Below are 17,655 nucleotides of genomic sequence, written 5' to 3'. Positions count from 1 at the left end.
AACCTCTTTTACTTAGAGCGTGTATAATTACGCTGAATTGAGCATAATTGATGCATTAAATCTGACCGTGAGATCTATTCAAATCAAAGGTTGAGATGTGTTCCTATTTTAAACAAAAAATCATGTTTTTATTTTAGCCCAACTCTATATATATATATATATATATATATATATATATATATAGGCAAATGTTCAATTGAGAAGGCCTATATGTAATTGAGAAAAGAGAAGAAATCTCATCCCTTGGATTTCCTTGATCTTGTGGCTGTTAACGTTGCTGTACTTTTTGCCTTCTTTTCAAAGTTAAGGTTAGATTAGTAATTGCATTATATTAGTAACCGTATGTTACCTTTTTTTAAGTTGATTGATATCATTTTATTTTTGGTAGATCTCTTTGAGATTCATATCTATCATACTTTCTTTTCCTCTTTTGTGTTAGTAAATCTTTTTTTTATGTAATATTAGTAAATCTTGAACGTTTTTTTTTTATTTCTCTTTCATACTTTTTTTCATGCTCAAATAATTCATATTAAGTTCTTTTATACTTTTTTTTTAATCCTCAACTAATTTATATTCAGATATGTATTTTTATTTTACGATTAATATATTCTTTTAATTCGTTATTTCTTTTTTTTTTCATACGGATTTACTTTTTGTGTCACGGTAACACACTCAATATTTTGTATGAACAAATAGTTATATCCTTTGAAATTTAATGAACAAATCTCATTTTCTAGATGAACATAACTCAATTTTTTCAATGAATAGTTTATTAATTGTGATGAACATATTTTACTGATTTGATGAATATATTTTTCTAATTTGAACGTAATTTGTTGAACAAATAGTTATATCATTTGAACTTTTCTAGATTTTTCCGGATTGATGAAATTATATTTTTATTTAAGTATAATGAATTTTTAATAAGTTTTGTATGAACAAATAGTTATATCCTTTGAACTTTAATGAACAAATCTCATTTTCTAGACGAACATTACTCAATTTTTTCAATGAATAGTTTATTAATTGTGATGAACATATTTTATTGATTTGATGAACATATTTTACTAATTTGAACGTAATTTGTTGAACAAATAGTTATATCATTTGAACTTTAATTGCTAGAGTTTCCTTAATTGATGAAATTATATTTTCGTTTAGTATAATGAATTTTTAATACGTTTTGTATGTATAAATAGTTATATCCTTTGAGCTTTAATGAATAAATCTCATTTTCTAGATGAACATAACTCAATTTTTTCAATGAATAGTTTATTAATTATGATTTTTTAATATGTTCACTAGAATTATATAATGATCATTATCGGATTTTTATTGAACGTGTATCACAAAGTAACGAACAACTCCCTTTGTTCGTTATATTTTTTAAAGAATTATATAATGATCGTTATTTGATTTTTATTGAACTGTATCACAAAATTTAACGAACTTAATTAATGAACATATTATAAATGTGGTTAATTGGTGTCTTCATTTGTCCTCGAACCTGAACCCTAGAGTTTGAATGTAAGTTTCAATTTTTGTTGATGGGTTCGAAGACCTATGTGCATCAAATGAGCAATTAATGAGATATTCTCGGTAAATCAGTTCCAATTCATTGGGATTTCCCATATTAATTAATTCAGCAACTTACAATATTACCCTTATGTTAATTTTCATTTAATAATTGATGATGTAATTCATTAATTAAATGTGGACGAATTAATCATCAGCGCAGTTTATTTTTGTAGATCTAAGGGTCAATATTACTTCTTAATTCTTACTCTAAGGGGGCTTTTCTATTGAAGCTAACCCTATATATATATATATATATATATATATATATATATATATATATATATATATATATATATATATGGTTGCATTATACAGAAACACAATATTAGATGGAGAATGGAGTCGCAATCTGGTTCGTCAGATCAATCTTGATCAAAGGCTGAGATTAGAAGTTAATATAATTAAAATTGGTAAGATTCATAATATCCCTTAATTTACTCTCTTCTCTCTCCTCTCTCCTCTCACGTCACCCCTCACCTCTCTCCTCTCTCTCTCTCGTCCCCTCTCTCCTCTCCTCTCTCTCTCTCTTAAAATCAAAATACATAATTAAGTTCATGACAAGTTCAACACATGTTCAGAAGTTCAACAAATTCAGAAGTTCAAGACAAGTTCAACAACACAAGTTCAGAAGTTCAACAAATTCAGAAGTTCAGAAGTTCAAGACAAGTTCAACACAAGTTCGAACCCCTAAAGTGACGTTCTGTGTGTGTGTGTGTGTGTTCTGTGTGAGAGACGAGAGAGAGAGAGGGAAAAAGGGAAGGGATAGAGAGAGAAATGAGATAGGAGAGAGGAGAGAGGAGAGAGGGAAAAAGTGACGGAAGAGAGAGAGAGGAGAGAGGAGAGAGGGATGTGAGTAATTTAAGGGATACTAATATTAGCTTTTAATCTCAGCCCTTGATTAAAATCGATCTAACGAACGAGATTATGACTCTAGACTTTGCAAATATTTATGTTCTTGTTGAACTCTTCCCTATATATATATATATATATATATATATATATACTATATATATGTATAAATATCTATAAATTGGGCCCCCAAAAATTTGGGGCCCTATGCGGCAGCATGTTGAGCATGCCCTCAGGTACGGGCCTGGATAAATCCACCTAATATAAGTTTCAAGAAAAATCATATAATAAATTCATATTTTAACAAATTGTCATAATATTCATAATTATACTACCCATATTCCATTACTAGTGACATGTATTTGGCCTATCACTTTCAACCAATTCATACAACTAAAGTTATCACAGCTCAAATAAACGACAACAATTAACCCTTGAATAAGTATTGTGCCTATTGCTTTCAACCAATTCATACATCTTCCTTAATTTTTGTGCTAAACCCTTCAGATGCCTCCACATTTTAAGATTTTTACTCATATCATCGCACACGTATCACTGTATTCACATCCTCCTACATTCACCTCCAACAATATCTCTTCAAATTCAGATTTTTGCTGACCTAATTCTGAATCCATTTTTTATCTACTTTCAATTCACTTAATATTTATTCACATTTAATTTAAAATTCACATTTATTCTTTATAATTCAATACTCTCTCCGTTCCTCAAATACCTTCCTTTATTTCTATTTTAGTCTGTCCCTAAAACATATTCCTAACCTATTTTTATAAGTATATAATTTCACTAAGCATTACCCTTACAATTTTCAGTTTTTGTGGGATCCATTCTCCACTCATGAAATACACAATTCCTCAAAAAAAAAAGAAATACACAATTAACTTTTATTAAAATTCGTGTCACCCTTCTTTAAGAAGATGTTTGAGGAACAAAGGGAGTATAAATTAATTATTTTATTGTTGATAATTACCTACTTCATTTCAAATGCATTAAGGCTCAGTCGAAGAAAGTTCAATACATCAGGGACTAAAGTATAAATATGAAGTCACGGGAGGAGTTAGTTGCCAAGATGGAGTTAGTTAATTCAGATATGATCTTGGCCGTGTGTTTTGATCTACGGTTGAAGATAGATCTTGAGCTGGATTAGATATAAAGGTCCTTTTGCAGCTTCAGTTCTTCTTCTTTCTTCTTTCTTCTTCTTCAGTTTTTGGTATATTTTCTCAGTTTGTGAATCTCTAAGTTTGATTAGAGCTCTGTGTATTTCGAAATACACAGAGCTCTAATCAAACTTAGGGATTCACAAACTGAGAAAATACACCAAAGTTAGTTCATCTTAATAAAAGTTGATTTTCCCTTGGCCCGTGGATGTAGATCCGAAAGGATCGAACCACGTAACTGTTGTCTTCATGTTTTATCTTTGCATTCATATCTCAATCTTCTTGATGTGTGTTGAGTTCTTGGTGTTGCTTGCGAAATTGCGAAATCTGTGCAACATTTATAAATATTAATATAACAGTAGTAGCAAATAAGAAATTAAAGCAAAATGTACAACACAGAAGCAATTTAAATTTAAGAAATCAAATACAACAAATTGGCAACCGAAACAATAATACTCCAAAAGAAAAAGAATGGATATAAACAAAAAATGAAAAAAGAAAAAAAATCACTTTCTCCCATTTATGCGTGCGTCAGAGGTGTGAACAATACCTCTCCTCCCATTTTGTATGTACTATCATGGATTAATCATAATATACTATTAATTGAAAAATGCAATTAAATGTTAAAAAAAAAACATAAAAAGTGAGATAGAGAACCCCAAATGTTCAAGATTAGTCGATCGATCATTGGATCTCTATATTATATATCAAAAAAAAAAAAAGTTTGAATTCCACTAATTCTTTTAGATTAAGCCTCTCACATATGATTTTTCAAGTGTGATTTATTTATTCTATGTATGATTCGCAAATTATTACACACAAATAAGATTTATTTATTACATAACTCACAAAACAGAACAGAAAAAGGAAAAAGAAAAAAAAAAAAGAATCGTAAAACTTGTATTGCCGTCTAACATTTAATCAAAAGACATCTAACAAAGATAGAGCAGATGATTTCGATTAAATCTTGTGTGTAAAACTACAAAATTAGAGAAGCCACACTCAATATTGAGTCCAAGTTTCCCTTAAAAAAGAATAAGAAAATATCGAATCCAAGTTGAGGACGTGGTCCCCTCACTGAAGAATTAAATTATTAACAATTCAAATTCAACTGGCATAAACAAGAACCATCCCCCTTGACTTCACATTTCTATATGACAAAAAATTTCATTAATTCCACAATATAACATGAGCATCATCACTTAGGCTTCAAAAAAATGGTGCCCCGCACGTAACTCCGCGTTCCTCAATATCACAAAATAAATAAGAAAATCAGCAACTCGCAAAGTATATATACACAGCAGCTTCACCCATATTTATAACAAATAAAAAAAACCAATTAAGCATGGCGAGCGTCAACCCCTACGGCAAGCTGAACGAGGCCGAGCAAGAAAGGCTGGTGGCGCGTATGAAAACGCGCAGACGCATCACCATCATCGCCGTATCCAGCATAGTCCTCGTGGCGGTCGTGGTGGCCGCCGCCGTCGGAGCCACTCAAACCCGAGACAACAACAAATCCGGCAGCGGCAGCGGCGTCTCCTCCTCCCTCAAGGCCTCCTGCGCCGCCACGCTGTACCCGGACTCCTGCTACACCAGCCTCGCCCCTCTCGTGAAATCGCGCAACGTCGGCCCTCAAGATCTCTGCAAGCTCTCCCTCCAAGTATCCATCGACGAGCTCTCCAAGGCCTCCAACCATTTCCTCCAGGACGTGGTGAAGAAGCTCAACATCACCGACGGAAGGGCGCTCGCGGCGATCGACAGCTGCCGCGAGCTCTGCTTTCTGGCGCTGGATCATCTCAACGACTCCATCTCCGTCGGCGGCGCCACGGTGTTCGAGGCCGTCCACGACCTCAGGACGTGGCTGAGCTCGGCGGGGACGTATCAGCAGACGTGCATAGACGGGCTGAGCGAGGCCGACGCGGCGCTCAGTAGCCTCGCGGAGGACCATTTCAGGAACTCGACGGAGTACACCAGCAACAGCCTGGCGTTCGTCAGCGCCATCGAGGAGTCCGTGGGCGCGCTGGGCAGCGTCGGGAGGCGGCGCTTGATGAGCTCCTCCCAGTGGCTGTCGTTTGGGGAGCGGAGGCTGCTGCAGACGGCGAGCGCCAAGATAAAGGCGGACGCGGTGGTGGCCAAGGACGGGAGCGGGAAGTACAAGACCATAGCGGCGGCGCTGAAGAAGGTGCCGGAGAAGAGTGAGAAGAGGTTTGTTATATACGTGAAGAAGGGGATTTATGTTGAGAATGTGAAGATTGAGAAGAAGATGTGGAATGTGATGATGGTTGGCGATGGCAAGGATGCCACTGTCGTCTCAGGCAGCCTCAACTTTGTTGATGGAACTCCCACATTTCAAACCGCCACATTTGGTAATCAACATCTCTTTGTTCTACATATCTATACCTATTTTAACATATGAATTCATATAGAATAACAACTTTAGTGAGAAATAAAAATAATGAAAAACTTAATATAAACTTACTAATTATATATACTCCCTCCGTCCCAAACGAAATGTCATATTTCCTTTTTTGGCAATACACACTCTCTCTATACTTAATATTTAAATAATTTCCACCAACCCACTTTATCTACTTTATACACATTTCTTAATCTTCGTGCCGAAAAGAAATAGGACATTTCGTTTGGGACGGATGGAGTATTTGTAATGCACAATTAAATAGGCGTATTTCAGTTAATGTGGTGCATTTTTACCCCACATCAAGATTTGAATGACTATTCGTGCATTACAAACAATTCATTCGTATATTTATATTAGTTATTCTCATTTCACACGATCAATTTAAATAAATATTAACCATTTTATTTGAATATTTGACGTTCAACATTTATTCTCATTTTTCACCATATTTAGTCATTCTCACTGGATGTATATGTACATATAGCTGTGGCCGGGCAAGGATTCATTGCTCGAGACATGGGGTTCGTAAACACGGCCGGGGCAATCAAGCACCAAGCCGTAGCCCTAATGTCGACAGCCGATCGCTCCGTCTTCTACCGTTGCAAAATGGATGGTTATCAAGACACACTGTACCCGCACTCGAACCGCCAATTCTACCGCGAGTGCGACATCTACGGCACCGTAGACTTCATATTTGGAAACTCTGCAGTTGTGATCCAAAACTGCAGCATTATGCCGAAGAAGCCCATGCAAGGCCAACAAAACACCATCACTGCCCAAGGCAAGATCGATCCCAACCAAAACACCGGCATATCCATCCAAAACTGCGACATTAGGCCGGCGGCCAACCTCAGCGGGGTGAGCAACTTCTTAGGGCGGCCGTGGAAGAATTACTCCACGACCGTCTACTTACAAAATAAGATGGATGGGTTCATCCACCCAACGGGGTGGCTACCTTGGGTTGGCACGACGGCGCCGGACACCATCTTCTACGGCGAGTACCAAAACTGGGGGGCCGGAGCCGCCACCAAGAATAGGGTTAAGTGGAAGGGTTTGAAGCTCAATCTTGATGCCAAGCACGTTAAGACCTTTACGCTTGACAAATTCATCAATCGGGATAAATGGATTTCACCAACAGGTGTTACCTACAAGTCTGGACTCTGAATTCATCATGGATATTATTTTTCATTTTAATTGCTCACTATATATATTGTTACAAATGGATTTCTTTTCTTCAATTTTCTTCATAATTCTTGATTGATTTTATCCCTCCATCGCTTCTTTTATTCATTGTACGTATGTGTTTCTATCAACCTGAATAGAAACCAAAGTGGGAATTCCATTATATATATGTCTCGGTGCTCATATGTTTCTATATATTGTCATTTAATTAATTTGCTTTTCACGGCTCATTTTAATTTGAATAATATATGATGAATTATTTGGTTCAATGCATTAAAAATTCTTTGAGACTTCATTTTAGTTTTATTAGTATTTCCCTACATTTCTAGTTAAACTTTGTGTGTGTGTGTGTGGGGGGGGGGGGGGGGGGGTTGACACGAGAGTAAAAACGTAGAAGACAAATGCTCTTCAATGAAACATAAAATTTATTGAAAACTTAATACTATCAAACTCTAACGAATAAAAAAAAAATCAAAAAATGCTATTGAAATACCTAAAAACAAACCCTAACTTGGAAAGGAGGCTGCGTTTACTTTGATGCAGAGACGGATCCACGTTTCCAAATACGGGGGCACGTGCCCCCACAACTTTAATTGTTTTAGTTAATTATATATGTGCCCCAAACCCAATCTTACCAATCCTAAATTAATCGTGTGCCCCCTTAACATTTTTTTTATATTAATATTGTCAAATTCAAACCCCCAAACCCCAAAATTAATGCAAACTCTGAAAAGTGAAGAATTTAGCAATGCTCTGTCTCCCCTCCTTCCATCATCATCATCGTCAGCAAATTAAGTTTGATTGATTCTATCTCAAGTTTCAATAGGTATCATAAAATAATTCATTTTGTAAATTTGTAATATCAATTAATTTGATTGTTTTTTTTAGAATTCTATCTATTTCAATTTTAATTTATAAAATTACAAATTTTGATTTAGGTTTATATAGAAATATTTTATAAAAGAGCATTAGAAATTCGTAGATTTTAATTGTAATAGACGTGAATGATTATGTAGTAATTTTTTTGAACATATTTTGAACTCAATACCTCTCATAAAGGAGAGTCTTTGGGTATCTCAACTTCGTCACTTGAACTAGACCCCATTAATCTTTTAAATGTGTTTTTTATATATAACTATTTTGTGCCCCCGTAACAAAAAAATTCTGGATCCGTCCCTGCTTTGATGGATAAATTTATCCATGGAAAATGATGGATAACACAAATTTATGCCTTTAAATGTCTCATTCCTTTTTCCAATATTTGACACAAAAGAGATGCTCACAATTTTTCCTTCCTTATTTTCACTTCAAATATGGATAATATTATCCCTCCATTTTTGGTATGATAAAATTATCCATCATTGACGTGAAAATAAGGAAGTAAAAACGGTGAGCATCTCTTTTGTGTCAAATGTTGGAAAATGAATGAGACATTTAAAGACATAAATTTTTATTATCCATCCTTTTTCATTGATAAATTTATCCATCAAAGTAAACGCAGAATATTAATTAACTAAAACAGCGGTCGAAACAGATATAGTAGTATGAAACAAATCAACAATAGAATTTGGACCTAAAAGCTTATAAGTTAGAATTCTTCTTTTGTCTCGCCGTTTATTTTTATTAACGTAACCAATTGAACAAAAAATGGATCACGATGGAAGTAAAATCTTGGTATATGGTTATGTAATTATGTTTCAGAAAACATGAACTTGACTAACAAATTCAATTTTTATAATAGTCAATAAATAAACGATCGAACTACTGTATTTTGTTTGTAAGGATTATAGAAATTCGGATTCCAATTTCCAACCACGGTTTTTTGGAAGCGAAAACGAGAAATGACATTTTTAATTAGATCTTAATCGATATATGATCGATTTGGAATAGTTTGGTCAAATAATAAATATTATTGTATACTGTAATTCTCATTTATATATATTATCTATCTTACTTAGAAGATGGGATACAAAAAACATACATATATAAATAATAGATACGCGACCCTTACTTTATTAAAAGCTTTAATTTTATAATGCAGAATTTTTTTAATATAGGCAAAGCCATATAGTAAAAAGAAATTATATTCATATAGATAAAAATGTGAAAATAATAACAATTTTGACCAAAATACCTTTGTAGTATGTAACAATGTAAAATATATTATTACACACTTTTTTGATTTACATCGCGAAAAGTGCATGGCATACTTTTTCATAATTACACATTGTTATGAGATTTTCGCAAAATTGTGAAAATCGTGTAACATTACACACTTTTTCGCAAAAGTGAAATATTTGCTTTGTAGCAGCAATTCTCATTGGAATGTCGAGAATCGAGTGAGAGAATGAAACCCTAAAGATTAGGGGTGAGCATTCGGATTTCGGATCGGATTTTTACCTAATCCGATCCGATCCGAAAATCCAAAGTTTCCCTAAAATTCAATTTGATCCAAAAATTCGAATCCAAAAATTTTCGGATATAATCTGATCCGAACCGAAAAATCCGAAATATTAAAAGAAATCCGAAATGTGAATTTTTTTCGAAAATCGAATAAATCCGAACAATCTGAAAAGCATCTCAACCTAGACAATTAGATAATTACAATCGAATTAAGATCCTAATTAACAAATCATTAATTATCATAAATCAATATGAGCGTATAGGGTTAGAATTTAGAAATATTTAACTATTTAAAAACTAATAATTATATATATTTATATATAAAATTACAAACTTATTTATATTATAAATATAATTCGGATTTCAATTTTTTTTCAGATTTTAAAAGTGTCAATTCGATCCGATCCGAAAATCCAAAAATCCGAAAAATCCGAATCAAATTTTAAATTTCAATTTGATTCGCATCGGATATTCGGATATTTTGCTCACCCACAGATTGAGGATTTCATATTGGAAGAGAGAAATTGTGCGAGGTGAAAGTAAGATGAGGTGGAGATCGAGGATAGCAGCATCAGACGACATCGACAACACAAAATGGGGAGGTGGCAACGACATGTAAATAGGAATGGAGGAATCGAGAAAGAGAGAAAAAACCAATGGAGATCGATGACAACAACGACATCAGTGGTGGCAAAGGACAACGGCAACGACGCAAAAATTGGGAGGGGAAGAATCGAGAGAGAGAGGGGCAATGGAGATCGAGGAAGCGGCGTTAATGGTAGCAAAGGACGACAACACAAAAATGGGAAAGGGAAGAATAGAAAGAAAGAGAGAGAGAGAGAGAGAGAGAGAGAGAGAGAGAGAGAGAGAGAGAGAGATGCGAGGAGAGAAAAAGGGCGAACAAACCTTAAGCGGTGACGACATATAGTCGACAATGGATGATGGCGGTGGTTAGGGTTTAGGGGAGAAGGGGCACGACTTTGGGAGGGTTAACTTTTGGTAGTGTTTCTCTGAAAAAAAAAATTAAAAGTAATTAAGGGTATATATATTTATACGTTTACACAAAAAAGACTAGTATTTTCAGTTTTTTATCTTCATGAATAAGGCAGTACCCGAAGGTACCCTACCCGCAAAATGCGGGTACCAGCGGGACAAAATCATCCGAAACCCCCACCCTCACCTGTCTCGCCTACATGCTACGGGTACCCGAATACCCGCAGCGGGTATGAGGGTACCCTCATTTCCTGCAAGTTCTTGATTGTTTTTAATTTTGCGATTTTTTTGTCCCGCTGAAGGGTATTTTGTCCCGTCGAAGGGTATTCTTGTCCCACAATGTGCGTGTACCCTCTTTACCCGCGAATATTTTCAACAAAAGTCCCGTTTAATTCCCGAATCCCGACTGTCTCTTTGTAGTGAGTAGTGAATTGACTAGGGCTTAGGGAGTTATTTTCATATTTCCTAAAAATTAATTAATAATTATAAAAATTATTTATTTAATTAAAAATTACATGTGGGTACCCCGAGGGTACCCGATACCTGCAATTTTTGGGAAAATAATACCCGCACTCGACCATCTTCCTTGATTTTACGGTTATCGGGTACCCGATACCCGCGCGGCGCAGGTATCGGGCGGGTGAGGGTATACCTGATACCCGCAACCCGAATTTACACCCCTATTCATGAATATTATTTCTTTTACTTAGTGTGAATGAATAGATTGACCCATTAACTATTTTATTTAATTATGGTTTCTTAAAAACACTGAGGGGATGTTTATTTTGCATGATTGAGTATTTTTATTTTTAAGAGTAAAATTTCTCTATCTGACACCTTCAATAGAAAATAAATCAAGCAAAACTAGTTTAAATGATAGAAATAATCAAAAACATTGGAATATTCTAAATAGACAAATAACTCATCCTTATAAGTAAACGCCTCTAAGAGCATCCACAATGGGCTTACTTGATAGCCTACTTGATAGTGGGGGACCACATTGAGTAAGTAGTGCTGCATTGGGGTTACTTGATAGCCTACTTGATTTTTTTAGTTTTAATTTTTATGCTTTTCATTTAAATTAATTTTACTCAAATTTAAATAACACATTTTTCTAATAATTAAAAACTCCATTAAATTAAAAATCCTAAAAATTACAGCCAATTTTTTTTCAAAATTCGAAATTTTCATTTTTTTTTAATTCAGGCGCGTGCAAAGCACTCGCCAATTTTCTCTCTCGCTCGTGTATACTCGAAGACTCGAGCAAGCCTCGAGTAAGCCCTCCTCGCAACGCCTTACTTGAGTGCAACGCTCTACTCGAGTAAGCGCTCGAGTAGGAGCGTTGCGGGTGCTCTAAGAAACTATTTGAAACTTGATGTGGTTTTGACATCTAAATCTTTGCCTAAATTTGTTATTTTTAGCCCACTTAATTTAGTCATATTTTGACAATTAACTCCAGTTTTAGGAAAATCATAAATTTGGTCAAAACTAAGCGACTTAATCAAATTTTAATTAATACTAATACAAAATCTAAACAATTAATCTAGTTAATTCCTATTTTGTTTAGAATTTAACATTTACCTAAAGTACTCTTTCGTTCAATTTTCATCGAATTTATAAATTGACCAAATACTAAAAACATAACTAGATTAATACTCCTAAATAATTATCAAATTTGCTTTGAGGTTTTATTTGACAACAAACGTTCGTTGGACAACGGCGAGCCCGATTGTCGGATCACACGCAGGTTCAACACGTGTCGCATGATGAACCCACCTGTCACTTACCATTGGTCACAGACGATAATTCAATGCCCGATAGGGAGTAGTATTTAATTCACATCAATTGTTTTGTCTTTCCTTAATTTCGAAATTTGAAAACTTTGTGCTCTGTCCTCGCCCCCTCAGCATGATTTAAAATCCCTCTTATCATTTCCTCACACATTCAACGGTCGAATTTTTCAAAGACACCCAATTCTACATTTTCTCTCTCTAAAACTCTTCACTCCCAGAATTTGAAACTCCTCTCCATCTTCTCAAGATAAAGTCCTAGAATCTTCACCAGTGTTGCTGAATTGTTGCGATAGAAAAAAATCTCAATCGATTTTGGGCTAATTTTTTAGGTACGCTCTCAGATCTAACTTAAACTTCTTTACATCTCCTTTTTATGCTTCTGTTGCTTGCTTAACTAAAATTTGGTGGTGGAATTTGTTGTTCTTTGGATGAACTTAGTTTCTGAGGTGTTATGATGAACTGAGCTGGTCAGTTCATTTCGGAAAACTGTTGCTTGGTTAATTATATGCTACTCCACTTTGTTATCACTCGTAATGAACGTCGATATTGGAGGCATGAGAATCCTAGATTGATAGCTCAATCGTTTCATAAACATTGGCATAAAATAAGTATTTGATTTGAAATTTGGTAGCAGGAGAAGTTTGTTTATAGTTTGTCAGAACCGCTGTGTATCCTTAACTGAATTATTCTCTTTCCTTTTGCTATGTGTTAGCTGCGTTGGAGTTAACTACTCAAATGGAATAGTGAAGTAGAATAATTTCATTTTGCTAGTGTTTTATTGGTTGGCTACTATCTGCAGGTGTTGTTCGATTAAAATGTCAGCAGGTGAAAACAAGATGCTTACACTAATGGAAACAACATGCGGTACTCTTCTAAATGAATTGCAGGTAGATAAACTTATGGTACTAACTGATTACAGTTTTTGTCCACTTCTTTTTCCCTCTATTCTTTGCCCTATTATTTTCTTGTTCGCAGAAATGAATTGTTATTGACGTTCATATGCCATCTTCCTTATAACTGTCAGATAATATGGGACGAGGTTGGGGAATCTGATGCTGAAAAAGACAGAATGTTGCTTGAGCTCGAACGAGAATGTTTAGAGGTGTACAGGAGAAAAGTAGATCAGGCAAACAAGTGTAGGGCTCAACTGAGGCAAGCAATTGCTGATGCTGAGGCCGAGCTTGCTGCCATCTGCTCTTCAATAGGTGAGCCTCCAGTACACATAAGACAGGTAAGCTATAGACGTGTTTGTTTTCTATTACTATATAAATAGTGCTGTGTTTCTTATTTAATGTGCCAACTCAAACTTGATCATGCATACAAGTATAATCAGTGTTCACTGGTGATAATTGTTTAATCCATATGAAAGTTTTAAGAACTGGAAGTCCTTTATTGGCTCAAAAGCTTATTACATTTGCAGCAACTATGTTGTGATAGGGAGGACTTATAATGCTGAAAACTCATAAGACCAATGGGGGCCAAATATGATTTCAATTTGACCTTAATGGATGATCTTTCTTCATGTAGTCTGATCAAAGCACTGGAAGCTTGAAGGCTGAGCTCAGAGCAATCCTTCCACAGATAGAAGAGATGAGAAAGAGGAAATCTGACAGGAAAAGCCAGTTTATAGAGGTGAATGGTGAGATACAGAGTATTAAGAATGAAATATATGGTGGAGGTTATGCTTCGAAGGATGCGGCAGTGAATGAAACTGATTTGTCTTTGAGAAAGCTTGAAGAATTGCACATTGAACTGCAGGCTCTCCAAAATGAAAAGGTAGACTTGTAAAACTATCATATATTTTGAATGATTTTTTCACGTTTCTTTGACATTCTCCCCGGATGCAATGAGAATGTCTGAAGCAGGTTCTAGAACACCTAAATCTTATTTACTCTAGCTACTCAGTGCTTGGTTTGGATTTCTCAGATATGAAAATCATATATTTATATTTATCTTCTCATGGTTCTGTGACACCCTGGTTTGCTTGCAGTGTGAACGTCTGAAGCATGTTCATGAGCACCTGAATTATTTGTACTTGGGCTGCTCAGTCCTTGGTTTGGATTTTAAGCAAACGGTCAGTGAGATTCATCCAAATCTAGGGGAACCTGAAGGTTCAAAAGACATCAGTAATGGTACCATTGACCAATTGAGGATCGCTATACAAAGAATGCAGGAGGTTAAAGTACAGAGAATGCAGCAGGTATAGCCTGATCTACTAGGATTTTCTTTAGTACCATTCCCCTTTAAGTTAGAGCGAGTTGTTAACTGCAAAATGCTATTCAGTTACAAGATCTAGCATCTTCATTACTGGAGCTTTGGAACTTGATGGATACACCAATAGAAGAGCAACAGGTTTTTCAGAAAGTTACCTGTAACATAGCTGCTTCAGAAGATGAAATAACAGAGCCTGGCATGCTTTCTGCCGACTTTATTAATTATGTGAGTCAATGATTTTTGTTTTAGAGATATGTCCGTTTAGATTATGTGTTAAATCTTGCTTGAGTTTGAAAGTTTGAATATTCAAACATGCAAACTGGTTCTAAAATGCACAAAACATTTATCTGTCAGGTCAAGGCTGAAGTTTCTCGGTTGGAGGAGCTGAAAGTAAGCAAAATGAAGGAGCTCGTCTTCAAAAAGAAGGGAGAGCTTGAAGATATTTGTAGGAAAACACATTTAATTCCAGAATCAGATAGTCCAGTTGATTTGGCTATAGAAGCTGTTGAATCTGGTAACTATATGTCTTAAACTATCAATAATTTCTTTCAATTCTTCATTCTCATTTTCTGTTTGTTTTTTTTCCTGATTGATGACAGGAGCCGTTGATGCCTCTTGTGTGCTTGAACAAATTGAGCTTCAGATATCTAAAGTCAGAGAAGAGGCTCTAAACAGAAAAGACATACTTGAAAAGGTTGAGAAGTGGATGGCTGCATGCGATGAGGAGAGCTGGCTTGAGGAGTATAATAGGGTTAGACTCGTACACAATTTCTTATTGATTACTTCTTGAGTTCTATTGAGCAGTTTCTTAGAATGGCTCCCGTTTTTTTGTAGGATGACAATCGCTATAGTGCTGTGAGAGGTGCCCATCTAATTCTGAAACGTGCCGAAAAAGCTCGGGTTCTGGTCAACAAACTTCCTGGTATGGTCTGAAATTTGTTGGGAGTCTAATTACTTTGAAATATATATGCATATATCAAACTTTGACATTTCTTTGTTCGTTGGAATAGCAATGGTGGAGACATTGGCTTCAAAGACTACCGCATGGGAAAAAGAGAACGGAGTCCATTTTACCTACGATGGCGTAAGTGCTAGCATATCAATATGTAGTTCATTTGTTTTTTTAAGCTTTGAGATTAAGCAAGTGTGATCTTGATTCTTGTCTGCTATTTCTAGGTTCGCCTGCTTTCTATGCTTGAAGACTACATGACTTTGCGGCAAGAGAAAGAATTAGAGCGCAAAAGGCAGAGGGTATAGACCTTTTCAATCTTTAATAAGTCAAATTATGATTGTTCTCTTTCTCTAGCTCTTGTTACATCTCTGTATATGTACTATTTATTATAATATCAGGACCAGAAGAAACTTCAGGGCCAGTTACTTACTGAGCAGGAGGCTCTTTATGGTTCCAAACCAAGTCCTATGAAGAACCAGAGTGCAAAGAAAGGCCCTAGATTGTCCTGTGGTGGTGCTGCAACTGGTAGAAGACTGTCTCTTGGTGGAAATATGCTACAGACACCTAAGCCTGATATGCCTCCTCCAGCCAAGGCTACTCCTGTTACTCGCAATGCCAAAAAGAGTGAACGTATAACTCACGACTCTCTTAAGGATGATGGATTTCAAACTCTCTCTTCTGGTAATTTTTTTCAATTTCCTGGATATATATGTTTATTTGAAGTTTCCTAATTCTTCTTATACCTTGTTAAGTGCTTCTAATTTCTTATCGAGTTTCTTGTGAATTGATTTCAGGGAGGAGAGGTTTGGACTTGGCTGGGCTCCCTGTAAACAAGCACTCTCTCAACTTGCTAAATGGTCGAGAAACAGAGTCACCCATGACGCGAAAGCCTTTCTCTCCCCTTTCTTCCACGGATTCATCAAGGTCGAACGCCACAAATATTTTGGGTGACCTGAACTGGAAACATAATGAAATGTTGCCAAAGATGCTCACAAGTAACAATAGCACACCATTCAGCACTCCTCAGAAGATGATTTCGGCGGCCGAGGTAGAGAACAGAATTCCTCAAGGGATGGCAACCCCAGTACCATCGACACCTTCAACATTGCCTATCCCAATGCATCTGGCGATAACGCCAATGCAGAAGCCCGTAACATCCGCAGCATTGCAGATGGCCATCACACCGGCCAAGTCGGTCGACGAGGAGATAGAGTACTCGTTCGAGGAGAAGAGAGCGGGATTCGTGCTGCCTAGATCACATCTAGTGAACTTGATGCAAGTATAGTAAGCTTGAGTTTTGGCCAAGTACCACCTACACCTACCATTCTGTATTCATTTATATCTTGCCATGATAAAATTCAATTCTACTGTCTTGTACATAGTCCACGAACAAGTAGACATGGACTAGAGGATCTTGAATCGTTCATAGCGAGAACTTTCCAAACTTTGATGGAAAATGGTTTATTGAATCCAAGTAGATTCATTATGCCTTTTCCATTTCATTCAAGCTGTAAGAATCATTCCTGATTGCCTTTGTCTGGTTTCTTTAGTAATGTTTTTGTCTTGATGCTTTCCTAGAATATTTAATTCACAATATCTCTTGAGGTTTGTGACAGATTTACATTTGACTAAGCAGTTGACTCAGATCGCAAATGAGATTCTTTTAGGAAATAGAAATCAGTATTAGTCAATTAGATTGGATGTCTTTTTTTCTTTTTCTTTTTTTTTCCCCTCCTTTCAGATGCTAATTAATCTTGTAAGACAACGATATTCTCTTGATTTATTTTTGAGATAGTTACAGATATGATTATAATTTGTTCATGAAGGAAACTTGCTTCTAAAAATAGTAATCGGTGTTAACTAAGCTTGGGAGATAACGTGCTCCACTTGATTTGTTTTTCAGATGAATTCACGTGTTTACAATATTGTCATGCTCGATATAGGAAACTTGCTTCCAGAAAAAGAAAAGAAAAATCAAAGTAAACAAGCAAGTTTGGCATAAATTCTAAAATCAGAGAGCACTTGATTTTGTTACAAGTATTATGATTGTGTATTGAGTTGGGTAAAAAAATATAGATTTTCAGATGAAATTTTAGG

The 17,655-nt window shown here is 35.6% G+C and overlaps 2 protein-coding genes across 2 annotated transcripts; both read left to right on the top strand.

Annotated features, from left to right (window-relative positions):
• Positions 1–4,882: 4,882 nt before the first annotated feature.
• On the top strand, positions 4,883–7,372 carry LOC131014444 (putative pectinesterase/pectinesterase inhibitor 24). The gene is made up of 2 exons (XM_057942422.1): positions 4,883–5,968; positions 6,506–7,372. Exons 1-2 carry the CDS (start codon positions 4,948–4,950, stop codon positions 7,183–7,185), a joined length of 1,701 nt encoding a protein of 566 aa, XP_057798405.1. The 5' UTR covers positions 4,883–4,947; the 3' UTR covers positions 7,186–7,372.
• Positions 7,373–12,461: 5,089 nt separating this feature from the next.
• On the top strand, positions 12,462–17,154 carry LOC131014443 (65-kDa microtubule-associated protein 3). The gene is made up of 13 exons (XM_057942421.1): positions 12,462–12,721; positions 13,192–13,279; positions 13,417–13,623; positions 13,920–14,168; positions 14,383–14,592; positions 14,676–14,831; positions 14,961–15,120; positions 15,206–15,357; positions 15,441–15,528; positions 15,617–15,690; positions 15,783–15,857; positions 15,957–16,239; positions 16,353–17,154. The coding sequence occupies exons 2-13, from the start codon at positions 13,208–13,210 to the stop codon at positions 16,841–16,843; spliced, it is 2,217 nt and encodes a 738-aa protein (XP_057798404.1). The 5' UTR covers positions 12,462–12,721; positions 13,192–13,207; the 3' UTR covers positions 16,844–17,154.
• The last annotated feature ends 501 nt before the right edge of the window (positions 17,155–17,655 follow it).

The sequence above is a fragment of the Salvia miltiorrhiza genome, chromosome 3, assembly GCF_028751815.1.
Source record: "Salvia miltiorrhiza cultivar Shanhuang (shh) chromosome 3, IMPLAD_Smil_shh, whole genome shotgun sequence".
Taxonomy (NCBI): Eukaryota; Viridiplantae; Streptophyta; class Magnoliopsida; order Lamiales; family Lamiaceae; genus Salvia; species Salvia miltiorrhiza.
This window is presented reverse-complemented; position numbering and strand designations above follow the sequence as displayed.